The sequence below is a fragment of the Aquarana catesbeiana genome, linkage group LG01, assembly GCF_042186555.1.
Source record: "Aquarana catesbeiana isolate 2022-GZ linkage group LG01, ASM4218655v1, whole genome shotgun sequence".
Lineage (NCBI taxonomy): Eukaryota > Metazoa > Chordata > Amphibia > Anura > Ranidae > Aquarana > Aquarana catesbeiana.
In genome coordinates this window covers 926,702,067-926,729,035 of record NC_133324.1, presented here as the reverse complement: position 1 = coordinate 926,729,035, position 26,969 = coordinate 926,702,067, and the positions used below count along the sequence as shown (strand labels likewise).

Sequence of the window (26,969 nt, the reverse complement as noted above, 5' to 3'; positions counted from 1 at the left end):
CATGGGGTGTTAAGTGCAAATTTCATTGCAAATCATATCAATCTTATTTTTGAAGTGATTGGCAATCTCCTGGGTAAAGAGTGAGTTAGTGGGTGAGGGCAGTTGAGGATGAAGTAGAGAATTAAAGGTAGAGAAGATTTGATGGGGACTGGATGAGAAGGTGTTAATGAGTGTGATAAAATAGGTATGCTTGGCAGTGTGGAGGCAAGATTTGTATTTTTGGCAGGCAGATTTATATTGGTTGAAGTCTGTGAGACTTAAGCCTCGTACACACAATAAGATTTTCAGCAGGGAATTGTGTGATGACAGACTGTTTGCCTAAAATCCAACTGTTAGTACGCTCCATCAGACAATTGTCCAACTTTCCACCAACAAATGTTGGAGGGCAGGCTAGTACATTTTCGGCTGCAATGGTCTGTTGTCAGATATTCTTATCGTCTGTACACAAGTCCATCACACAAAAGTTGAAAGTACAAACACGCATGCTCAGAATCATTGCTCACCAAACACGACATTAGCAGAAGGTTAAGATCAAGATCTGAAATTCCTCGTAGTACGTCACTATGTTTGTGTTTGTTGGCTGACAATTGTGTACCGTTTGTATGAAAGACAAGTTCCTGGCACACGCCCTTCGGACAAAAGTCTGACGCTTTGTTGGCCAACAATCTGATCGTGTGTATGAGGCTTTAGTCTTACGCCACAGACACTTAAGAGCATGGCTACATTTTTTGAGACCTCTGGTATCCTCTGTTTGCCAGGACGGTAGGGAGGGGGGCCCAATTCTGTGTGTAGTGAGAAGGGCAAGCTTGTCCAGGGCGGAGGACAGGTATCTATTGTAGAAAGAAATGGCTAGGTTGGGGCAGGACAGGGGTGAGATTTAGAGGTGGTCAGTAGCAGAATAGAGAAGAAAAGGATTGAAGTGGTGAAGGTTTCTGCGGGTCATTTACAAGTTATTGCTGTCTATTGTGTGCTTGTTTTAGTAAGTTACTTTTTGAGTTTAAATCTGGTCTCACCAGGATAACATAACATTTTGGTAAAAATATACAACCCAAAATGCCCCAACTAGATGCTATTATAGCAAATATTTCTACGAGTACAGTGTTCTTTCCTGTAACACTCATATAAGCTGGGATAAAGGAGACCCAGACACTGCAGAACACCAGCATGCTGAAAGTGATATATTTGGTCTCATTAAAACTGTCTGGTAAATTTCTTGCCAGGAAAGCCACAATCAAAGTCACAGCTGCTAAAAGTCCCATGTAACCCAGGAGTATGGAAAATGCCACCACAGATCCTTCATTACACTGAATGATTATTTTGTCCACATACAAATGAGTGTTACTTTCTGGGTAAGGAGGGGAAATAGATAACCAAATAATACTAATTAAAACCTGAATGAAAGAACAAAGGAGAACCACACAGTTTGTGATTTTTATACCAATACATTTTCTCCAGGGACTTCCAGGTTTGGTGGCTTTAAATGCTGAGTAGACCATAATAGTTTTTGCCAAAATAGAAGAGATTGCGACTGAGAAGATGATTGCAAATGATGTCTGACGTAGCACACATGTTGTGTGTACTGGATGGCCCAAAAATAAAAACACACAAATAAAACTTAACATGATGGAGATGAGGAGAATAAAGCTCAGAGTTTGATTATTAGCTCTGACAAGTGGAGTGTCCCGAAATACAATGAAGATTCCCAAAATTGTAGAGGTTTTAAGAAATAATAACACTGAGATAATGGAAACAAGTTGAATTATTGTATCACTTCTGAAAGCTAGATATTCCACAGGCTTTGGCACACATCTGTTGTCCTTTGGCCACTGGTCTTCTGGACATGTATGGCATGATCCTTTGTCTGAAAATGAAAAATGAAATACTTATTTTCAGTTTAAGTCTGTGATCTCTCATAATAACACTCACAGGAGGGGAGTGTAAACTCCTTGCATCATATAAGACAATACAGAATGTTGGTGTGTCTTTTTATCTGTAGGGTATCCTCACCAAAATGTTATCTGTCCGGCAGAATCACACAGGACAATATGATCTCTGTTGTGTTGATATATGAGCCTGCCTTCATTCCCCCACCTGGTCCCTCCTTGAGAATGATAATTTTTCTGTGAGTGATCTCACTTCTTGACCAGAGGAGTAGCTTGAAGCTTGTGGGCCCCAATGTAAAAGTTGACTTGGGCCCCCCCACTACCATTCACAGCTTCCACTGCGTGCTTGTCTCATAACCCTGTGTAGGTGAAACCGGAAAGTTAGAGGGCCCAGGGTGGGCCTGGGCAGGCCCCTGCCTAGCAGGCCAGCACCCTCTGAGTTTACTGAATTATCTATGCAGGGTGATGCGGTAATCACTTTTTCCCAGCTACGCAGTATAAAACAGGGGTAGGCAACCTTTGAGAAGTGAAGATCTACCTGTGTGTGGACAGTATCAGTATGGCAGTGGATGGTGTCAGGAGGGCAGAGCTTGTTGTCAGTAGGGCAGTGGACAATATCAGTAGAGCGGTTGACAGTGTCAGTAGAGCAGTGGATATGTCAGTAGAGCAGAGGTTGGTGTCAGTAGGGCAGTGAACGGTATCAGTAGAGCAGTGGATGGTGTCAGTAAAGCAGTGGAAGGTGTCATTAGGGCAGTGGATGGTGTCAGTAGAGCAGCGGATGTGTCAGTAGGGCAAAGGCTGGTGTTACAAGTTGGGGTGGATGCCATATTTTTGTATAACTTGTTCCCTGATTTGGGGTGGGGGTACATTGGTTGCCTCTGGCTGCCATTGTGCTATTGCTGGATGTCCAATTTGTACCTGTAACTTTAAGGAGAATTGGACTCCCTTCAGGCAAGCCTGCCCTTAAATTATACACTGTTATGTATGCTCCAGCTTGGAGACTCTGAAAATATACAGTATAGTAGTTACATAGTAGGTGAGGTTGAAAAAAGACACAAGTCCATGAAGTCCTTCCTATGTGTGTGATTATATGTCAGTATTACATTGTATATCCCTGTATGTTGCAGTCATTCAGGTGCTTATGTAATAGTTTTCTTAAACTATCAATGCCCCCCCGCTAAGACCACCACCTGTGGAAGGGAAATTCCACATCCTTGCCGCTCTTACAGTAAAGAACCCTCTACGCAGTTTAAGTTTAAACCTCTTTTATTCTAATTTTAATGAGTGGCCACGTCTTATTGAACTCCCTTCCGTGAAAAAGTTTTATCCCTATTGTGGAGTCACCAGTAAGGTATTTATAAATTGAAATCATATCCTCTCTCAAGCGTCTCTTCTCCAGAGAGAATAAGTTTAGTGCTCGCAACCTTATCTCATAACTAATATCCTCCAGACCCTTTATCAGCTTTGTTGCCCTTCTTTGTACTCGCTCCATTTCCAGTACATCCTTCCTGAGGACTGGTGCCCAGAACTGAACAGCATACTCCAGGTGAGGCCAGATCAAAGTCTTGTAGAGTGGGAGAATTATCGTTTTATCCCTGGAGTTAATCCCCTTCTTATTGCATGCCAATATTCAATTTGCTTTGTTAGCAGCTGCTTGGCATTGCATGCCATTTCTGAGCCTATCATCTACTAGGACCCCCAGGTCCTTTTCCATCCTAGATTCCCCCAGAGGTTCTCCCCCTAATGAGCAGATTGCATTCAGATTTTTGCCACCCAAATGCATTATTTTACATTTTTCTACATTTAACCTCATTTGCCATGTAGTTGCCCACCCCATTAATTTGTTCAGATCTCCTTGCAAGGTTTCCACATCCTGCAGAGAAATTATTGCCCTGCTTAGCCTAATGTCTTCTGCAAATACAGGGATTGAACTGTTTACCCCATCCTCCAGGTCATTTATGAACAAATTAAACAAGATTGGTCCCAGCACAGAACCCTGGGGGACCCCACTACCCACCCCGACCATTCCGAGTATTCCCCATTTATCACCACCCTCTGAACTCACCCTTGTAGCCAGTTTTCAATCCATGTACTCACTCTATAGTCCATGCCAACAGACCTTACTTTGTACAGTAAATGTTTATGGGGAACTGTGACAAATGCTTTTGTAAAATCCAGATACACCACGGCCTTCCTTTATCTAGATGGCAGCTTTACCTCCTCATAGAAGGTTAATAGATTGGTTTGGCAAGAACGATTCTTCATGAATCCATGCTGATTATTGCTAATGATACCGTTTTCATTACTAAAATACTGTATATAGTCCCTTAATATTCCCTCCAAGAGCTTGCATACTATTGATGTTAGGCTAACTGGTCTGTAATTTCCAGGGATGTATTTTGGCCTTTTTTTAAATATTGGTGCTACATTGGCTTCTCTCCAATCTGCTGGTACCATTCCAGTCAGTAGACTGTCAGTGAAAATTAGGAACAATGGTCTGGCAATTACTTGACTGAATAGCAATGAGGGTGCTTCCTGTGATGTGTCATGAGGACAAACACTGCAGTTTTGGTTAATGAAGCCCCCAAATTCCCTCATGAAAACTGAGGAGAAGAATGATTTAAATACCGTCCTTTGTAACCAGATGTCCTTCCTCATTCTTTATGGGGCCAATATGGTCTGTCCTCCCTTTTTTACTGTTTGTATACTTAAAGAATTTCTTGGGATTTTTTTTGCTCTCCTCCGCTATGTGTCTTTCGTGTTCTGTCTTAGCCACCCTAATTGCGCCCTTTCATATCTTGTTGCATTCTTTGTAAATTCTGAATGCTGACAATGATCGCTCAGCCTTGTATTTTTTGAAGGCCTTCTCCTTTGCTTTTTTATGCATTTTTACATTGGAGTTAAGCCATCCAGGACTTGTGTTCGCTCTTTTAAATTTATTTCCCAATGGGATGCACTGGCTAATGCAATTATTTAATATGCTCTTAAAGTAAACCCATCTCTCCTCCGTGTTCTTTGTTTCTAAGATTTTATCCCAATTTATATCTTCTAGCAAGGTTCGTAGTTTAGGGAAGTTGGCTCTTTTGAAATTCAGTGTCTTTGTGTTCCCCGTGTGTTTCCTATTTGTGTGATTTATACTAAAGTCAATTGACCTGTGATCGCTGTTTCCTAAATTGCCCTGCATTTCCACACCCGTGATCAAGTATGTATTGTATTGATCTAGTAACGCCTTGTTTCTAGTTGGTGCATCTACCATCTGACCCATGAAATTGTCCTGCAAGACATTTAGGAACTGGCGAGCCTTAAACAAATGCGTGGTTCCCTCCGCCCATCTATGTCTGGATAATTAAAATCCCCCATTATGATAAAATATATAAGTATATTATATATTGTAGAGTTAGGGCCGCAGTATACAGATATGCCTTGACGTGGGCACTGCTGCCACATCAAGGTTGCAGTATATTGTTAGGGTCAATTTGGTTTATTTGCAGACAAGCTGGTAAGCGTGCTGGGAAATTTTTGTTTGAGAAATTGGTGTCGGTAGGGCAGTGGATGGTGTCAGCCAGTAGAGCAGTGGACTTTGTCAGTAGGGCAGAGGACGGTGTCAGTAGAGCAGAGGTTTGTGTGAGTATCGCAGTGGATGGTGTCAGTAGTTTATTATTTTTACAGTTTTATTTGTTTTACTATTTTTTACAATGTTATTTTTTATTGTTTTTTACAAACTTTTTTAGGAGCCCTGTTGTGAGGGGCTTTGGTGATATATCAGGGGTCTAATCCCCAGTCCCTTTCTCTATAGCCTCAGTTGCACTGGACAGTAAATTAATGAGAAGTGCTCTGTGCTGAGCGGGTCCCTGTTCATTCACAAATGGAAGCATAGAAAATACTGTTTACTATGCTTCAGTTATGAATGAACACAGTGAGTGATCAGTACTGATAACTCTTTGTGTTCCTTCACAAAAGGAAGGGGCTGGAAAACAACACATTTACTGACCCCTTCCACCCCTCTCCATCTTGACATCCCCCACAGCAGCTGGCAGGAGAGAAGAAGAGGGGAGCTGGCAGTGCTGTGGGGGGAGGGGGGCCTGAGCAGCAAGAGGACCTGAAGAGGAGGGGCGATGGGGGGCAGCATTTACTAGACCTGATCAGCTGTATCAGATGAATGCAGGGGGGGGGGAGAGGAGAACCGTGCTTTCAGATGCTACAAGAAAATACAGCTGATTGGGTCTAATATACTCTGCACCGCCATCCCTCCTCTCCAGGTGTGACAGGGAGGCTGCACCCCTATTGCTACACCTATGTTCTTGACACATTCTGTGGAATTCTACTCCTTTCTGATGTTTGATACATGGAAATTGAAAAAAGAACATCCAAAAAACTATGGGTTGTTTGCAATGGGTCAGGGAAAGATTTTAGAACAAAGCCATACACCATAATATTTTTTCCTGGCCACTTCCACTTTTTGCATCATTAATCCTCCTATCTCTACTTAATGCTCCAAAAAATGTATTTTGATACCACAGGGCTAGCCTACCATTGGAACATGCATAAAAATGAGAAAAAATTACACCATTTAAATACAGTACCTCTAAGATGATCAAAAGAAAAAAGAAGAAAAAAAGAAGAAATGTCTTACTAACAAACACACTATAGATTGTATTAAATTAACAATTTAAAAGTGAAAATAAATTGTTGAGTGAAGTACTACTGTATACGATTTGTTGAACTACCAGTAGAGTACAGTTAAAAATATTCACTTTTTTCTGCCATATTGAGGCAAGAAACCACCTTTGCCAGTCTAGTATCTCAGATAGGCCTATCAAGCCTGTGATCAAACTTGTTCAGAAACATAGAAGGAAATTGCACCTGTTTCATAGGATATTTCCCCTTCTGAACACTGCAAACATTCAAAGCAGCACCGATGGTGTCCCCTCTTCATAACACTTCTATAACCTGGTGGACAGTGTTCAGAACATGTAGACACAGGAATCTAAATGCAAAACAAAAATATTACAAAAACTTAAGAATAAACTTAGAAAATTAGAAACTTACAACCATGATCTGTTGAAGACCATTCCAGCTGATTATCTTGACCTCAATCAGTGGCGGCTGGTGCTCCATCAGTCGGGGGGGTGGCACACACACCCCCCCCGGTCGCCTGCGGCTTACCCTGTGCTGCCCTCGAACTGACATGTTGGTAAGTGCCCGCCGGCTGTGGCTTCCCTCCTCCTTCTCCTCCATGTCCCGGCCTCTCCGTGTCCCCCATTCATCCGTAGAAGGGAGCATGGCTGTCACTGATTATCGTGTTGTGTGTGGCAGTGGCAGCTGGTGGGTCGGTCAGGCTTCCCCTGCGTCTCATCGGCATCATGGCACCTGCGTGTCTCCTCCCTCCTCCTCCTAGGCCAATAGAATCGCTTCTCTTTTCAGCCAATCAGGAAACGGGTCCTTCCTGATTGGCCAGGAGGAGAATCAGTGTGAAAATAGCAAATAATCACATAACTGGGTGGGCTCAGGGCGCAGTGCTCTGTTCCCAGAGCCCACCCTTTTTTTAAGCCTATTAGAGCCTCAGGCTCTAATCACGTGCTTGAAAAAAAAAACATTGTAATCCATGTGTCCGGTGCCCTGCATGGATAGAAAGGGCGGCGCCCGTGCACTCCTAATGGACAGGCCGCCACTGACCTCAATCATGCATAAAGCATACAGCACAGGACAATGAGCATTAGCTGAATGTACTGAAGTACTTATCCTTGATCTTACTACTGATGCTCAAGCCTTTGCTTTATAGCTTGGGATATTAGTTACATTTTATGGTCCTGTTGAATGATCCTGCTCTAAACCTTTTTTTTTTTTTTTCGTGTACATGATGGAACCTAGATTTACTACACCTCACTTAACATTTTATTAAAACTGACCCTTTGAAAGCTAAAAAAAATTTTAAGACACAATCAAAATGAAATGAAATGGTCTAAAGCAAGGGTGCCCAACCTTTTGAAGAGCGAGGGCCACTTTAGCGGCTTGGTAACTGGTCGCGGGCCACAATCAGCGGAGCAGGCGAATGACAGGTCTGTGTCCACTTTGCATATGTAGAGCAGACACGGACACAGCCCGCTCAACGCAATGGGCCCTCTGATCTGATCCTCCCAGACAGAAGAGGACAGATCCCCTTCTGTTTTTTTAAGCAGATCGGACCAATCCTGTGAAAGGTACTAAAGGCTGCTTTCACACTGATGCGCTGTGGTTTACCTGCACCTCAACTGACCTCAATTTTTACTGCTTCCTCAGGATTCCTGCAGGTATCACTGGCTGCTGCTGTCCCCCAGGCAGGTATGGTTGGCGGCTGCTGCTGGCTGTCCTCCAGGGCAAGAACTGCTGGTGGGTACTGCTTACAAGTACTACTGGCTAGTACTGCTGGTTGTTACTGCTGGTGGGTACTACTGGTTTGTACTGCTGGTGGGTACCCGGTGGGTACTGCTTGCTGGTACTGCCAGTGGGTACTGCTGGCTGGTACTGCTGGCTGGTACTGCTGGCTTGTACTGTTGGTGGGTACTGCTGGTGGGTACTGCTTGCTGGTACTGCCAGTGGGTACTGCTGGTGGGTACTGCTGGCTGGTACTGCCAGTGGGTAATGCTGGTTGGTACTGCTGGTTGGTACTGCCGATGGGTACATCTGGCAGATACTGCTGGTGGGTACTGCTGGTGAGTATCCCTGGTGGCTGCTGTCCCAGATTGCGGGTTCCCGACCCACCATCCCTGAGCATCAGTGTGAGAGGAGCATGCAGTTGCAATAGAGTGCAGAGCTGATGCTTCCTGTATAATGCTGGCAACTGTCACAGGTGGAGTACATTTTATATCACTCCACCTATGACAGGAGACAGCGCTATAGAAGAAGCACCGGCTCTGCTTCCTCTAGCGCCGGCTCCGTTCTTCACACTAATGCTTGGTTTGAGCCCGCGATCTGGGTTTGCCAACCCGCCATCCAAGAGCAGGAGACTGGTGGTGGGCCACATCAAAAGGCACCCCTGGTCTAAACTCTTACGTTGTAGCATGGCATTGTCTCAGGAGATTTCAGGAGGATTGCAAAACTCTACCTTGTGTCAGAATACTGTACGAAAGGTTTGGTCTTCACTTTGATGGGACAAGCATTGTCTCATTGTTGTCTTAAATTGCTTTCATAAAGGCACTGACCTCACCGTGTTTCCATAATATGTCATCTTGAAAAATGACAAGCTGTCTACCTTCAGAAGCGGATGCATTGAATATTCCAATGTGCTTGAGATAAAACTTTCCATCAGAAACATCTCCATAATTGTAAATGTAATAGAGTTGGGTCATCTCTCCTCTCTCGTTAAAATAAACTTCTCCTCCAGTGGGATCTTGAAAATGAACTCTTCTTAAAAAGTACTAGAAAAATAATGTTTTCTTGTTTCATTGTAAAAGAATACACACATATACATCTGGTATCATATTCTGTCTCAATGAGAACCTAATATGGCATCTTCAGGGTATTGTGACTGCCAGTGTAGATACCTACTACTTTTTTGTCCATAACTCATGTCACAGTTCACTACCCTATTTGTTCCAGCGATGTTAACATATTACTACCAAATCAAAGGTGCAGTATGTTTGCATATCCAGCCAACAATTAGGGCTTTCAACGGTTCACGGGTTTTTTGAGCTCTACTTGCTGATTCTTTACAATGTTATGTTAAGCCATCTAGCCACAAACTAACACCTTTGAAATTCCCTCTGCCTGCTCTTTCACTCTTGATTCCTGGTATTACCCTAGCGAATTGGTGCTCCAGTGGCCTTTTCACGCTGGAGGACCTATATGTTGGCTGAGCATTCAAGACTTTCGAAACCTTCAGATAGAACACTCCATCCACCACTCTGAACACTATAGATACCTGCAAATTGCCCACCTAATAAGACATTACGGGAATTTGACTACTTCTATTCCCTGACAAATAGCCCAATATTATCTAGCGAACCATACAAACACTAAGGATATTTTGCTATTCTATACCTACCCTCAAAATAAACAAGAGTTTGTCAAACCTTTCCCAATCTTGGCATGGGAGAGGGATATTTAACAGAGAGTACTCATAGATTCAATGGCAGAGAGCGCTGATTATAACATACGCCTCTACCAGGAGTGCAAATCTATGGGAACTGCACCATAAAAACCTACTACGCTGGTATCTCACACCTTACCGCATATCTAAATTTTCCCCAGAAGCATCTCCCAAACGCTGGAGGAATTGTGGAAGCCCTGGGACTCTGACACACATTCTATGGTCTTGCCCCAGGCTAATTAACTATTGGCTCCTGTTTTTCAACCTTATCTCTCAAGTCCTGGGAATTACCATCCTACCAACCCCAGGAATGGCCTTATTATCACTAGAAATAGACTCCATTCCTTCCTGGGTGAGGACATTGGTATCCCACATTCTATTAGCAGCCTGCCTTTCTCTGGTTCGAAACTGGAAAGACACTGTACATCCCATCTTGAAAGAGATTGTACAAATAACAAACACGCATAGTACTTATGAAACACTTTTTGCGTCTAGCAATGGTAAATATTCATCCTGTATTAAGCACTGGCAGCCCTGGGTGGTATGGTACCCTGGACTCTCTAGCTCTTCAAACTGGCTTACATTTATGTGGTGGGATTTATATATACCCTAATGCTTCGCTATCTAAACCTATTTAGGATATCTGACTGTATATGTTCACGTTTACCAGTAGTATTTTTTTTTTTTTATGTTCTTAGAACTTATGATCAAACCAAAGGTGAATCTCCACTTACCTTTTCATGCTATAGTTGAGTATTTTTGTTTCTCTTCTCAACGAACTGTCAGAAAAATGTTTGCTGTGTACCATGCACTAAGTGCCTTATCACTTTTATTGACTTGTTTTGTTTTTGTAGATTGATATAAGAACATTTGTCATGTGCTCTGTTCTTTGCAATGTATATAAAACCCAATACAAACTATTGAAAGGAAACTGCTCAGGTTGAGGCCCTTTTTGCTTCCCCATAGATTATTCATTCAGACAGGACCCACTTGCAATCATAGTCTGGATTCATTACATGAAAGCCTGGGACATTGAATCAGCAGATCGAGGTATTCAAGCCTTCTCACTCTAATGTCATGTACACACGAGCGGAATTTCCGTTGGAAAAATCTTGGATGGTTTTTCCAACGGAATTCCACATAAGCTCGGCTTGCATACACACGGTCACACAAAAGTTTGCTGAACTTTCGACCGTCAAGAACGCGTTGACGTACAACACTACGACGAGCCGAGAAAATTAAGTTCAACGCTTCCGAGCATGGGTTAAATTGTTTCCGAGCATGCGTAGGAATTTTGCGCATCGGAATAGGTACAGATGTTCAGAAATTCCGGTTGGAACTTTTTCCGACCGAAAAATTGAAACATGCTCTCAATCTTTTGCTGGCTGGAATTCCGCCAGCAAAAGTCAGATGGAGCATACACACGGTCGCATTTTCGGACCAAAAGCTCTCATCGGACTTTTGCTGGCGGAATTTCCGCTCGTGTGTACGGGGCATAAAAGTTCCTTTTTGGATTCACTCAGTTCAGCTCTGGACTCATACTGATCCTAAGGATGACCTTCTGTGTTCCAAGGAGGACCTGGATATTTGATTTGATTTAAAGGGGTTGTAAAGGTAAAAATTTTTTCACCTTAATGCATTCTATGCATTAAGGTGAAAAAACTTTTGACAGTACCACCGCCCCCAGCCCCCCCGTTTTACTTACCTGACGCCTCGAATCTTCGCTCCTCGTCCTCGTCAGCTTCATTGCAGCTCAGCCTGGTCGCTGATTGGCTGCAGTAGATGGATTGAAAGCAGCGCAGCCATTGGCTCGCGCTGCTGTCAATCACATCCGATGACGCGGCGCGCCGGGGGGCGGGGCCGAGTGATACAGCGAGCGGCTATAGCCGCCAGCTGTATCACGGGAGCGCGCCCGCAAGCACTCACCACCGTGCGAGGGAGCTCGCATGAAGGTGGTAAATGCTTGCGGGGAGGAGCTGAAACAGCCGCCGAGGGACCCCAGAAGACCAGGTTCGGGGCCACTCTGTGCAGAACGAGCTGCACAGTGAAGGTAAGTATAACATGTTTGTTATTTAAAAAAAAAAAAAAAAACATCTTTACAACCCCTTTAAGGTATTTGATTGCTTTTTACACCAATCATTATATATACAGTGCCTTGCAAAAGTATTCACCCCCCTTGGCATTTTTCGTATTTTGTTGCCTCACAACATGGAATTAATGTGGATTGTTTGAGGATTTGCATCATTTAATTTACAGAACATGCCCACAACTTTGAAGATGTTTTTTTTTTTATTTTGAAGCAAACAACAAATAGGACAAAATAACAGAAAAAGTAAATGTGCATAACTATTCACCCCCCTAAAGTCAATACTTTGTAGAGCTACCTTTTTTTTACCTATCACAGCTCCAAATTGCTTTGGATAAGTCTCTATGAGCTTGCCACATCTTACCACTGGGATTTTTGCCAATTTCTCCTTGCAAAACTGCTCCAGCTCCTTCAAGTTGGATGGTTTTCGCTTGTGAACAGCAATCTTTAAGTCTGACCACAGATTTTCTATTGGATTGAGGTCTGGGCTTTGATTGGCCCTTCCAACACATTTGCATGTCTCCCCTTAAACCACTCAAGTGTTGCTTTAGCAGTGTGTTTGGGGTCATTGTCCTGCTGGAAGGTGAACCTCCGTCCTAGCCTCAAATCACAAACAGTTGTACAGGTTTTGCTAAAGAATATCCCTGTATTTAGCACCATCCATTTTTCCCTCAACCTTGACCAGTTTCCCAGTCCTGACTGCTGAGAAACATCCCCACAACATGATGCTGCCACCCCGTTTCACTGTGGGGATGGTGTTCTGGGTGATGTGAAGTGTTGGGTTTGCGCCAGACATAGTGTTTTCTTTGATGGCCAAAAAGTTCAATTTTAGTCTCATCAGACCAGAGCACCTTCCTCCATACATTTTGGGAGTCTCCCACATGCCTTTTCACAAACTCAAAACGTGCCTTTTTTTTTTTTTGCTGAAAGTAATGGCTTTCTTCTGGCCACTCTGCCATAAAGCCCAACTCTATGTAGCATACGGCTTATTGTCATCCTATGTACAGATACTCCAGTCACTGCTGTGGAACTCTGCAGCTCCTCCAGGGTTACCTTAGGTCTCTGTGCTGCCTCTCTGATTAATGCCCTCCTTGCCTGGTCCGTGAGTTTTTGCAGGTTTGCCGTCTCTTGGCAGGTTTGCTGTTGTGCCATGTTCTTTCCTAACTGACTTGTACTTCTCAACAACATTGTCCCTTACTTATTTGTAGGGATGAGCCGAACACCCCCCTGTTTGTTCGAACAAGCAAACACCGTTAAAGTCTATGAGACACGAACATGAATAATCAAAAGTGCTAATTTTAAAGGCTTATATGCAAGTTATTGTCATAAAAAGTGTTTGGGATCCTGAGTCCTGCCCCAGGGGACATGTATTAATACAAAAAAAGTTTTAAAAATGTCAGTTTTTTCAGGAGCAGTGATTTTAATAATTCTTAAAGTGAAACAATAAAAGTGAAATATTCCTTTAAATTTCGTACCTGGGGAGTGTCTATAGTATGCCTATAAAGTGGTGCATGTTTCCCGTATTTAGCACAGTCACTGCACAAAATCACATTTCTAAAGGAAAAAAAAGTCATGTAAAACTTATCGCTAGCACCGGCTATAATGAATTGTCGATCCCAGCAGTACAGATAAAAGAAGTCATGAAAAAAATGGCAAGGGATCCCCCCAGTTGATTACCAGTCCCTTCAGGTCTGGTATGGATATTAAGGGGAACCCCGCACCGAAATTAAAAAAAAAAATGGCGTAGGGGTCCCCCTCAAAATCCATACCAGACCTTTCAGGTCTGGTATGGGTTTTAAGGGGAACCACGCACCAAAATAAAAAAAAATGGCGTGGGGGTCCCCCCCAAAATCCATACCAGACCCTTATGGATCAATGCAAAAAAAAGTTTTAAAAACGGCCGTTTTTTTTGGGAGCAGTGATTTTAATGCTTAAAGTGAAACAATAAAAGTGTAATATTCCTTTAAATTTCATACCTGGGGGGTGTCTATAGTATGCCTGTAAAGGGGCGCATGTTTCCCGAGTTTCGAACAGTTTGACAGCAAAAAAGGAAATTTAAAACAAGGAAAAAAAGTCATTTAAAACTACTCGCGGCTATTAATGAATTGCCGGTCCGACAATACACATAAAAGTTCATTGATAAAAATGGCATGGGAATTCCCCACAGGGGAACCCCAAACCAAAATGTTAAAAAAAAATGACATGGGGGTCCCCCTAAATTCCATACCAGGCCCTTCAGGTCTGGTATGGATTTTAAGGGGAACCTGGCCAAAATTTTTTTTTAAAAATGGCGTGGGGTCCCCCTCAAATCTATACCAGATCCTTCAGGTCTGGTATGGATTTTAAGGGGAACCCCAGGCCAAAATTTTTTTTTAAATGGCGTAGGGTCCCCCCAAAAATCCATACCAGACCCTTATCTGAGCACGCAACCTGGCAGGCCGCAGGAAAAGAGGGGGGATGAGAGAGCGCCCCCCTCCTCAACCGTACCAGGCCACATGCCCTCAACATTGGGAGGGTGCTTTGGGGTAGCCCCCCAAAACACCTTGTCCCCATGTTGATGGGGACAAGGGCCTCATCCCCACAACCCTTTGCCGGTAGTTGTGGGGGTCTGCGGGGGGGCTTATCGCAATCTGGAAGCCCCCTTTAACAAGGGGACCCCCATATCCCGGCCCTCCCCCTGTGTGAAATGGTAAGGGGGTACAAAAGTACTCCTACCATTTCACAAAAAAAGTGTCAAAAATGTTAAAAATGACAAGAGACAGTTTTTGACAATTCCTTTATTTAAATGCTTCTTCTATCTTCTTTCTTCTATCTTAATTCGGTTTCTTCCCCCATCTTCTTCTTCTTCTGGTTCTTCTGGTTCTTCTGGTTCTTCCTCCGGTGTTCTCGTCCGGCATCTTCCTCCGCGGCGTCTTCTTCCCTTCGTCTTCTGGCCCGCTCTGCATCCACCATGATGGGAGGCTCCCGCTGTGTGACGCTTCTCCTCTTACGTGACCCCGCCTCCCTCTGACATCATGGGGAATGCCACAGGGAAGTCTCTGTCAAGTCCCCGTGCGTCAGAGGGGGGCGGGGTCACCGGGTGGCCCCACCCTCCGTTATTTAAGAACCACCAGAAGAGGAGAAGCGTCACACAGCGGGAGCCTCCCATCATGGTGGATGCGGAGCGGCCCAGAAGACGAAGGGAAGAAGACCCCGCGGAGGAAGATGCCAGACGAGAACACCAGAACAAGAACCAGAAGAACCAGAAGAAGAAGAAGAAACCGAAGGAAGATAGAAGATAGAAGAAAGAAGATAGAAGATAGAAGAAGCATTTAAATAAAGGAATTTAAATAGGCAATAAAACAATAAACAGCAATGAAAAGTCTTAAATGAATAGTGTCTTATTGCAGCAGCGCTTCGTGCCCAAAACGCATGGACCCGCTTTCATATACAGTTCTTTATATGAGAAATTCAGTAGAAGTGGAGATCTATAGTAGCTTCAGCAGCTGTGTTCTGTAAGAGGGGGGAACTCCTTCCACCAAGCACTTCACCACATGAGGGGGGGACTCCCCAAATACACTCACCAGAAATTCAGCCAACAAGAGCCTTTGATAACAATAGCATATTTGCTCTATATTGTATATTCTCTGGTACGCATATTCTTATGGGGGGTTGTTTTTATGATTTTAGCTGAATAAAATGTTTTTAGCAATATCATACTATGTGGACATTCTATTCCTCCCATATGTCTTGCTGGAGTAACCGAGAGTATTACTGATATCTGGTGGTCGTTTAGAAAAAGTGGAGAACTGCTATTGTTATCAAAGGCTCTTGTTGGCTGAATTTCTGGTGAGTGTATTCCCATTGGGGATTTCCCCCCCTCGCGTGGTGAAGTGCTTGGTGGAAGGAGTTCCCCCCTCATACAGAACACAGCTGCTGAAGCTACTATAGATCTCCAATTCTGGGTCCCCTTGTTAAAGGGGACTTACAGATTCCGATAAGCCCCCCGCCCGCAGACCCCCACAACCACCGGGCAAGGGTTGTGGGGATGAGGCCCTTGTCCCCATCAACATTGACGTTAATTGTTTTATTGCCTATTTATATTTCAATCATTTAAGTAGCTGCTTTTTCTTTTGTTCATGCTACAAGCATACCATTTTTGACTTAGTCCAAGGTGCGGAGTGATGTTTAGGTAGGCGGACAACAACAACATCCTTTTACAATAAATAAAGGAATTGTCAAGAACTGTCTCTTGTCATTTTTAATATTTTTGACACTTTTTTTGAAAAATGGTAGGGGTACTTTTGTACCCCCTTACCATTTCACACAGGGGGGAGGGCCGGGATCTGGGAGTCCCCTTGTTAAAGGGGGCTTCCAGATTCCGATAAGCCCCCGCTCGCAGACTCCCACAACCACCGGGCAAGGGTTGTGGGGATGAGGCCCTTGTCCCCATCAACATGGGGACAAGGTGTTTTGGGGGGCTACCCCAAAGCACCCTCCCAATGTTGAGGGCATGTGGCCTGGTATGGTTCAGGAGGGGGGGGGCGCTCTCGTCCCCATCTCTTTTCCTGCGGCCTGCCAGGTTGCGTGCTCGGATAAGGGTCTGGTATGGATTTTGGGGGGGACCCCACGCCATTTTTTTTCTTAATTTTGGCGTGGGGTTCCCCTTAAAATCCATACTAGACCTGAAGGATCTGGTATAGATTTTGAGAGGGACCCCACGCCATTTTAAAAAAAAAATTTGGCCGGGGTTCTTCTTAATATCCATACCAGACCTGAAGGACCTGGTATGGAATTTAGGGGGACCCCCCCCACGTCATTTTTTTTTAAATTTTGGTTTGGGGTTCCCCTGTGGGGAATTCCCATGCCGTTTTTATCAATGAACTTTTATGTGTATTGTCGGACCAGCAATTCATTAATAGCCGTGAGTAGTTTTAAATGACTTTTTTTCCTTTGAAATGTCATTTTGCTGTCAGACTGTTCTAAACAAAGGAAAGATGCGCCCCTTTGCAGGTATACTATAGACACGCCCCAGGTACGAAATTTAAAGGAATATTACACTTTTATTGTTTCACTTTAAGCATTATTAAAATCAATGCTCCTGAAAAAACGGCCGTTTTTTAAAACTTTTTTTTGCATTGATCCATGTCCCCTGGGGCAGGACCCAGGTCCCCAAACACTTTTTATGACAATACTATGCATATAAGCCTTTAAAATTAGCACTTTTGATATCTCCCATAGACTTTCAAGTTTGCCGCGAACACCCCAAATTGTTCGCTGTTCGGAGAACTGGCGAACAGCCAATGTTCGAGTCGAACATGAGTTCGAATCGAACTCGAAGCTCATCCCTACTTATTTGGAGAGTTCATTGGTCTTCATGGCAGTGTTTGGTGTTTGGTTAGTGGTGCCTCTTGCTTAGGTGTTGCAGCCTCTGGGGCCTTTCAAAAAGGTGTGTGTATATGTAATGACAGATCATGTGACAGACTGCACACAGGTGGACATCATTCCACTAATTATGTGAAGGTAATTGGTTGCACCGGAGCTTTTTATGGGCTTCATAACAAAGGGGGTGAATACATACGCACAAGCCAATTATCATTTTTTTATTTCTGAAAAATTGTTTTATGTATATATTTTTCAAATTTTACTTCACCAACTTAGACTATTGTGTTCTGATCCATCACATATAATGGAGATTAAAAAAACATTGAACTAAAGGCTGTAATGTAACAAAATAGGTAAAAAGTCAAGAGGGTGAATACTTTTGCAAGGCATTACAAAGCCAGTAAACTGATTATCAGTGCAGCCCCATCAGTGCCCATCAGTGCTGGGTATCAGTGCCCATTATTGCCGTATATCAGTGTCCATCAGTGATGCATATCAGTGCAGCCTCATCAGGGCACTTTAGTAAAGGAGAAAAAAATAACTTTTTAAAAAAATTTTACAATAGAAACTAAAAAAAAGGTTTTTTTTTCAAAATGTTCAGTCTTTTTTCGTTTGTTCAGCAAAAAATAAAAAAAACCCAGTGGTCATTAAATACCACTAAAAGAAAGCTCTATTTGTATGAAAAAATTATAATAACTTCATATGGGTGCAGTGTTTCATGACTACGCAACTGTCATTCAAAGTGCGACAGCTCTGAAAGTATCAGGTAAAAGTGATCCCAGTGGCTCTACAGCCACCCAATCAATTTTACAGGACTTGGAAGGGGGCACCCCCTCCCACTATCATCCGCCACTGTTCCTGGGCTCTCCTGTTCCACCCCAGGGCCGTTGCAAATAGTCGAGTCGGCTGTCCACAGAGGAAAGCGAGGAGCTATTGTTCCTCCCTCTCTTCTATCATGAATGGAGCTGAAAGGTGATGAGAAGTTTGTTTAGTGTTTACATGGCTGCTGCCAGCAAGTGAAACAGCTAATCATGTAGGCATGCTTAGTCACCAGCCCCATATGAATGGCAAGCCTGGATGCATAGTTGAGCACTGTGCCAGGACAAGAAAGAACTTTAAAGAGCAGGAAGACCCAGAGAAATTTGTAGAAAAAAAGGGGGGAACAGCAGAAACAGATATAAAGGTAGGCCAAGGAGAAGCAACAAGAACTAAAAACAAGAGGTGAATAGCAAGGTCCAGAGGAGACAGCAGGAGCAGCAGTCGATTAAATATTAGAAAACCGATTAGTTACATATTACAGCGAAAGCCTGCTTCAGAAATAGCAAGAGATAGCCCAGCCACCGCACACCTCACCTGACTCGAGTGGTTAGCAGGTAAAAGCAGCATCAGCTTTTTTCAGCTAGACCATGTCCCCCAATGTGTTTTGCCCTGTCCCATGGCTTAATCATGGAGATGATTAAGCCTTGGGGTGGAGAGAAACACGTTGGGGATATGGTCATTGATGAATCGAGCCGAGGCTGCATTTACCTGCTAACCATTCGGGTCGGGTGAGATGTGCGGTGGCTGGGATATCTCTTCCTTTTTCTGCAGTGTGCTTTGGATCTGGATGGACCTCTCCTCAGCCTGCACCCTCAACAGTAAATGGCATCCAACTCATCAGACCTTGATAGCCTGAGCAAGGACCCTTAAGCATTTATCATGGGTTCCAGTGAAAGTCACTTGATTGTGAGCTTAGCTATAGATGTCCAGACCACATATCAAATGGACAACCATAGAAAAAAAAGAGTAAGGGGTAATTGGCGCTCCCTGAACTAGTATGGGTGATATGAGTCCGATTAACACCTGTATGTGTTGTGCTGCAAATTACCCAAAATTAATAAAGTAGATATAATTATGATTACCAAATTGCCATATAAAGGTGAATATACATATAACCGTATATGGTGAATATATGAATTCCTGGTATGCAATCAATACATAACACTAGCCGTAATGGCTATATGAGTATAAGTAAAAGTATACATATAATCAACAAAGTGCCATATAAAGTGAATGTAAGTGAGAACTTATATGAGTGAATATATATAACTTCCTGGTAATTGCAATCAATATATAACATTGGCCATAATGAACCAATACATGGTTCTGGTATTGGACACCTATTCGTGCCACCCGTGGGAGGAGTATGGGGAGGATCTTGCGTGCCCGCTCACCTTATATACTCTGAGGACGTAGTATAATGGGTACGCCGTTGACAACGTTGATGACGAAATGCGTAAGTTGGAGCTACGCGCTTACGTCATACCCGGTAGTAAACAGGGAGCTTGAAGCGCAGTTGAGATGCACGCTGAGAGCGCTGATCGCTTCCTGTGTACTGCTATCTACCATATGCTGTAATGTCCTTTTAGGCTGTCCACTTTGTGGGTATTATTTGTTTTTAATTAGTTTAAATAAAGCCTTTTAATTACTACACTATGGGAGCTCTGTCTTTTCCTATGAGTATGTGATCACAAGGAGCCGGTGTAACTTCTCCCGGATACGGTGCTGGAGGCTGTAGTGTATAGGGGACCCATACGGGCGTTTTGAGCGGATACAGAAGGCCATCCACCTTTACTGATATACGCCTGTCACCCCTGCAGGGGTACTGGATGCTGGTGAGTGGGGACCCTTAAGGGGGATCACAGAAGTCACTGTATTTTGATGAAGCACAAGAGTCCCATTCCTGCATGAACTTTTTGCCATTTTGTAGCTTCACTTTATTTATTTTTTATATATTTTTCATTTTTATTTTTTATTTTTTACTTCTCTTTTTTTTCATATTGCAATCTACAACATCTATTTGTTTGGATTTTCACTTTGATGTCTTTCACTGAGTTGGACACTTATCACTTGGACTAATTTTTATGTGATTTGTATGCATTTATTATTACCATATTTTTCTCGGCCTTTCTTTGACATATCACGGTCAATTTTTGGTGCTGAGATCTTGGTGTTAGCAGGGGAATATCTTTGTTTTTTCCCCATGTATTGGTTCATTATGGCCAATGTTATATATTGATTGCAATTACCATGAAGTTATATATATATTCACTCACATAAGTTCTCACTTACATTCACTTTATATGGCACTTTGTTAATTATATGTATACTTTTACTTATACTCATATAGCCATTACGGCTAGTGTTATATATTGATTGCATACCAGGAATTCATATATTCACCATATACGGTTATATGTATATTCACCTTAATATGGCAATTTGGTAATCATAATTATATCTACTTAATTAATTTTGGGTGGTTTGCAGCACAACACATACAGGTGTTAATCTGACTCATATAGGGTCCACTCATACTAGTTCAGGGAGCGCCAATTACCCCTTACTCTTTTTTTTTTTCTATATTATTTTACCCTCCCTTTTAGGGGGTGTAATTAGGGGAGGCTGCATACCTCTTTATCCTAAGCGCGGGACTAATTTTATATATATTTTTCCAAATGGACAACCATGCCTAAACAACTGCTAGATATCTGTCTGTATAAAACTGCTCCAGGGAAGTCTCTAACAGCCTTTCTCCATTCTGATCACTGGCCTTCATGTAGCTCCCAATGGTTGACTCCCTGATCATTTTGAACCTCACTTAACATATATTTTTGAGCCTCACCTTTAGCATATATCTATAGTTGCCTGTGTTCGAGTTAAGGTTCTTAGATGTGTATAATCGCATTTCATGCAAAGCATGTGCCATGGCATAAACAGATCGATAAACTTGGTAAGCTGTTCCAAAGCACTCAGTGTAAAATATGAATTTGGGAAGTCCAGCTAAATAAATACTGTGGTTACATTTGTGAAGTTTATTTCCATAATAGAATTCAATTGCCTTATTAAGTATGGAATTGGAAGTTGCGCATTCAAAGTAAATTGCAGTTATGAATTCCAATAAAGTGTCACCTGGATTATTTGTTAGGGTCGTCTCCTCTAAAAATGTTTTTAAATCTGGGATTGTTTTAGTGTTTGGTGAAAATATCAGACTTCCATGGAGTGAAGATTTTCCTTCTACATTAAGTGTAAGCTGAGGAATTGGATTTGCTGAAACAACTAATGTCTTTACATGACCAAACCTGCTTTCACTTTCAATAAAATATATTGGGAACAATGATACAGTGCCACAGAGTACAACAACATTAGAAGTCGAAATGTAAATGGTCTGTTTTCTCTTATTTAGGTTAAACCGTTGTTTACTGGTCTGACCAGAAGGTAAGCTTATTGTATACTCAATACAGATGCCATGTTCAGCAGCCTGTTTGGTTAGCTCTTGACTTTGTTTCTCTCCAGCATCATCTTCAGATGTAATAACACCAATCCATGTCCAACCAAAATGTTTCAACAGCTTAATGATTGCCAGACACTGGGTCTGATCACCCGGGAGTGTTTGGAAGAAGGATGGGTAGAGCAGCTTATTGGTTAAAACGGGATCTGTTGCACCATAGCTGATCTAATAAAAAAAAAAGAATATAATATCAGTTGGTTTATAGTGAGTGGTTACTGACATTTCCGTTTTGTATTTCAATATGGTAGGGATTAGCAGTGCGTGCATAAACATTTGGTCGGTCCGATCCAATATATCAGCAAAAGAACAACCTAGTGCACAAGGCACGGTATAACCCCTCAGGATTTTAGATGACGGACCAAATGTATGGTAAAAAAATATATTTATTATTCACAGTATATAGTATATAATTCAGATAACGTACAAGTATCAAAAAAGTTTAGTCATAAAAATGTAGACATTACAGACATAGTAGACATGAGACTTAGCTGCCCTGTACAGAAATTCCGGGCTAGCAGAGATCAATGCCAGAAATGACGCCTGACATGTTTCGGACGAGGACGTCCTTCTTCAGAGGCATAATGTCACTTATAACAATTGTTAATTTTTCTACAATGCAAATATAATAGAAATTAGTACAACAATAAAACTGATAATGAAAAAGAAAAATTGCCTATTAGATTTCCTCTTTGAACAATGGTTTACATGCTAAACCAAAACTCATGAAGATAAGACAATGGGTTGAGTGTACTTACACAAGCAGATCAACCAAAACCGGACACACGAGGAAGGAGATTGAATTAACATCTGTACCCCTCTGGGTCCGCGGGCAATCAGAACCACTCCAGGGTGGAAGAAAGGGGCACATTGACCACTCATGGCCGAACAAATCTGGAAATGGGAAAGTAAAAGCTACTGCAGGAGCACCCAGCCAGTGATGAATGAATCAGCAATGGCTGACCGACCACTATAAGGTATATAGCACAATTGGACTGGTATATAGCTGTAAATATAAGCACAAAAGAGCGTCAGGGTATATAGTTAGCATAGTTTAAACCACGCCCATTTTTCGCCCTACGAGTTCCATATTTTCCATTCAATCTAGGCCATGCTTACAAATGAATGCCCCACCCCTAATTAAAATAATACTCCGCCTACAAACGTTTTCTGAGAATGTTGGCAACTATGGGAAGAGTGCTGACAGGACCACCCGCAGCTCGAATTTTAGTTGATTTAGCAGCAGGGACGTCTTTAATACTGATTGGACCCTGAGCAAACATTTTCTTGGCCCCTCCCTAATCCACTTAACTATTTGTAGGCAGTGTGGGCAGCTGCTTTGGGCCCCATAACAATGACTGGGCCCGGAGCAGCTGCCCCTTTTGCCCTGTGTTAAAGATGGCCCTTTTTAGCAGGATTTGGCCCATATTCAGACTGTGTCAAAACAAATAAAAAAAGCTTTACACCAGAAAGATGTTCGGCTCACAGCGCTACTCTCCCTGGATTTACCATAAGAAACCAAAAGGCTATGTCTGACATGAATATGACCTCAAATTATAAATATAAATATAGCAATCAATAAATAATGTGAACTACTGAGCAGGTAGCCCAACACCTCTAGCTCCCGCTGATCAGCGGGCCCCAAGGACTCAATGACCACCGGCACCTGTCAGGTAAACAGGCAGACATGTAAAGAAGGCAGATTGCCATTCTGTCAGTACAGTACTATGCAAATCAGGGACACCAATTAATGGTTCCCCTAGTATTGGCACCTCCCCCACTACAATAAAACACTGGCTAGGCACACATTTAACCCTTTGATCGCCCCTGATGTTAACCCCTTCCTAGTCAGTGTCATTAGTACAGTGACAGTGCATATTTTTAGCACTGATCACTGTATTAGGCTGAGTTCACATATAAGAGAATTAGATGTGTTTTATATCGCATCCAATTTGTATAACATGTGAGTGTGACCGGCTTTTAATGCAGCCGGTTCACACATGCCCGGGGTGGCTGCAGTGCGAATTTGAAAAGGGTCCTTTGTGTTTCTGGGTCCAGTTTAGGTGCAAATTCAGGGAAACATTTGCACCTTAATCGCACCTGAACTGGTGAACAGAAACGCACAGGACACCGGATTGCAAACCGCAGCCGAACCTGTGTAAATCCAGCCTTAACATCGCTGGTTCCCAAAAAAGTGCCAAAATTTTTTTAAAAATGGCATGGGGTCCCCCCAAAAATCCATACCAGACCCTTATCCGAGCACGCAACCTGGCAGGCCGCAGGAAAAGAGGGGGGGATGAGAGAGCGACCCTTCCTGAACCGTATCGGGCCACATGCCCTTAACATGGGGAGGGTGCTTTGGGGTAGCCCCCCAAAGCACCTTGTGCCCATGTTGATGGGGACAAGGGCCTCATCCCCACAACCCTTACACGGTGGTTGTGGGGGTCTGCGGGCGGGGGCTTATCGCACCCCCAGATCCTGGCCTCCCCCCTGTGTGAAATGGTAACGGGGAAAAAATGTACCTATCATTTCACAAAAAAAGTGTCACAATGGTAAAAATGACAAGACACGGCTTGGGACAAGTCCTTTATTAAAAATAAAAAAATAAAAATGTCCCACGAAGTCTTCTTCTTCTCTTGCTCCGTCGATGGACCGAATAAAAGAAAAAACGTGACCGACCCGCCTCCATGGGAGGCTCCCGCCTTATGACATGTCTTTGCTTTGAGAGTTCTTTTATAACTGAGGGCAGGGCCACGCCGTGATGTTCCCGGGTGACCCCACCCCCTCTGACACACAGGGACTTCCCTATGGCTTTCCCAGGGAGTCCAAGGGGGCGGGGCCACACAGTACATAAACAGGTGGCCCCGCCCCCCTCTGACGCCCTGGGAAAGCCATAGGGAAGTCCCCGTGTGTCAGAGGGGGGCAGGGTCACCCAGGAACATCACGGTGTGGCCCCGCCCTCAGTTGAAAAGCAAACATGCGTCATATGGTGGGAGCCTCCCATGGAGGTGGGTCGGTCATGGGTTTGCGGAGCAAGAAAACGAGAAGACTTTGTGGGACATTTTTATTTTTTAATAAAGGACTTGTCCCAAGCCGTGTCTTGTCATTTTTACCATTTTGACACTTTTTTTGTGAAATGTTACATTTGTACCCCGTTACCATTTCACAGGGGGGAGGCCGGGATCTGGGGGTTAAAGGGGCTTCCAGATTCTGATAAGCCCGCAGACCCCCACAACTACAGGGCAAGGGTTGTGGGGATGAGGCCCTTGTCCCCATCAACTTGGGAACAAGGTGCTTTGGGGGGCTACTCCAAAGCACCCTCCCCATGTTGAGGGCATGTGGCCTGGTACAGTTCAGGAGGGGGGTGCTCTCTCGTCCCCCCCTCTTTTCCTGCGGCCTGCCAGGTTGCGTGCTCGGATAAGGGTCTGGTATGGATTTTTGGGGGGACCCCCACGCCATTTTTTTTTAATTTTAGCGTGGGGTTCCCCTTGAAATCCATACCAGACCTGAAGGGTCTGGTATGGATTTTGAGGGGGACCCCCACGCCATTTTTTTTTTAAATTTTGGCACAGGGTTCCCCTTAATATCCATACCAGACCTGAAGGGCCTGGTATGGAATTTGGGGGAACCCCCACGCAATTTTTTTTTTTAAATTTTGGTTTGGGGTTCCCCTTAATATTCATACCAGACCCAAAGGGACTGGTAATGGAATGGGGGGATCCCATGCCGTTTTTTTCAATGACTTTTTTTATCTGTATTGCCGAACCCGACAATTCATTATAGGCACAAGTAGTTTTAAATGATTTTTTTCCTTTAGAAATGTCATTTTGTGCAGGGACTGTTCTAAACACGGGAAAAATGCGCCACTTTACAGGCATAATATAGACATCCCCAGGTACGAAATTTAAAGGAATATTTCACTTTTATTTTTTTTGTCCATAAAGTTTTAGAATATTTCACTTTTATTGTTTCACTTTAAGCATTATTAAAATCACTGCTCCCGAAAAAACGGCCGTTTTTAAAACTTTTTTTTTGCATTGATACATGTCCCCTTGGGCAGGACCTGGGTCCCCAAACACGTTTTTATGTCAATACCATGCATATAAGCCTTTAAAATTAGCACTTTTGATTTCTTCCATAGACATTTAAAGGGTGTTCCGCGGCTTTCGAATTTGCAGAGAACGCCCCAAATTGCTATTGGGCGAACGTTCAACTCGAACATCGGGCTCATCCTTAGTCAGTAGCATTTAAGCAGTGTACAGGAGTCAGTAGTATGTAGGGCAGTGTACCAGGGTTTGTGATGAGTAGGACAGAGTACAAGGGTCAGTATTATGTAAGGCAGTGTACAGAGATCAGTAGTATGTAGGGTAGTGTACAGGGTTAAGTAGTATGTAGGGTAGTGTAGAGTGTAGAGATCAGTAGTGTGTAGGACAGTGTAGAAGGGGCAAACAGGGGTCAGTGGTTTGTAGTGTAGAGTACAAGGCTTGGTAGTTTGTAGGGATTAGCACAGGGGTCAGTAGCTTGTAGAGCAATGTTCAAGGGTAAGTCGTTTATAGGGGAAAGTGCCATTTCCCCCATATAAGAAACAGAACATGAAAGAGGCTATGAGTCTTAGTTACCCGTTTTGGCATGCTAATCCTCAGCGACCCTCCACTCTCTCTTCTTGTTTGGTGTTCATTTGTATAGTCACATACAAGTGCTTGGGATTGACTTGAGAGGTAGATCAGTTGGGATCAGTGCGGAAGGACACATCACTATGTTGCTTCCCTGAACCGCTCTTCATATGGGGGGGAGGACAACTTCAAACTGAGGGTTGCACAGTGGAGGTGCAATCTATTTGTCATCTGCCCAATGGGCAGGTTGTTACCAAAGATGCACTAACGTGCATTCTATAAGATGAACAGAACTATAATTCTCAGGGGTCAGTAATATGTAGGGCAGTTTATATGGGTCCTGGAGTATAGGGCAGTGTCCTGAAGTCAGTAGTATTTAAGGCAGAGTGCAAGAATAAATTATTTTTGATTTAAAAAAAAAAAAGGTCGGGGGGCAGGAGGCGGAGCCTAGCGGAGCAGACATGCATTGTTAGAGCTCCACACCGCTGAGGAGAGAAGAGAAGGACAAAGCGGAGCCTGCAGGCTCAAAAGGTATCCATTTGAACCTTTTTGCCCCTGGGAACAAACTGTGAAAGTTTGGGCAGGAAATATGGTACTGGGAGGAAACCGTGGCAGAAATAAAAATCAC

The 26,969-nt window shown here is 43.3% G+C and overlaps 1 protein-coding gene across 1 annotated transcript in view; it reads right to left on the bottom strand.

Moving 5' to 3' along the window:
- Positions 1-950: 950 nt before the first annotated feature.
- The window catches only part of LOC141128079 (vomeronasal type-2 receptor 26-like), a 49,953-nt gene continuing 23,934 nt past the window's right edge, over positions 951-26,969 (bottom strand). The window contains exons 4-5 of the mRNA XM_073615147.1: positions 6,747-6,870; positions 951-1,861 (exon numbers count right to left, since the gene is read on the bottom strand). Of these exons, the coding sequence (XP_073471248.1) occupies positions 951-1,861; positions 6,747-6,870 (1,035 nt within the window). The remainder of the gene's footprint in view (positions 1,862-6,746; positions 6,871-26,969) is intronic.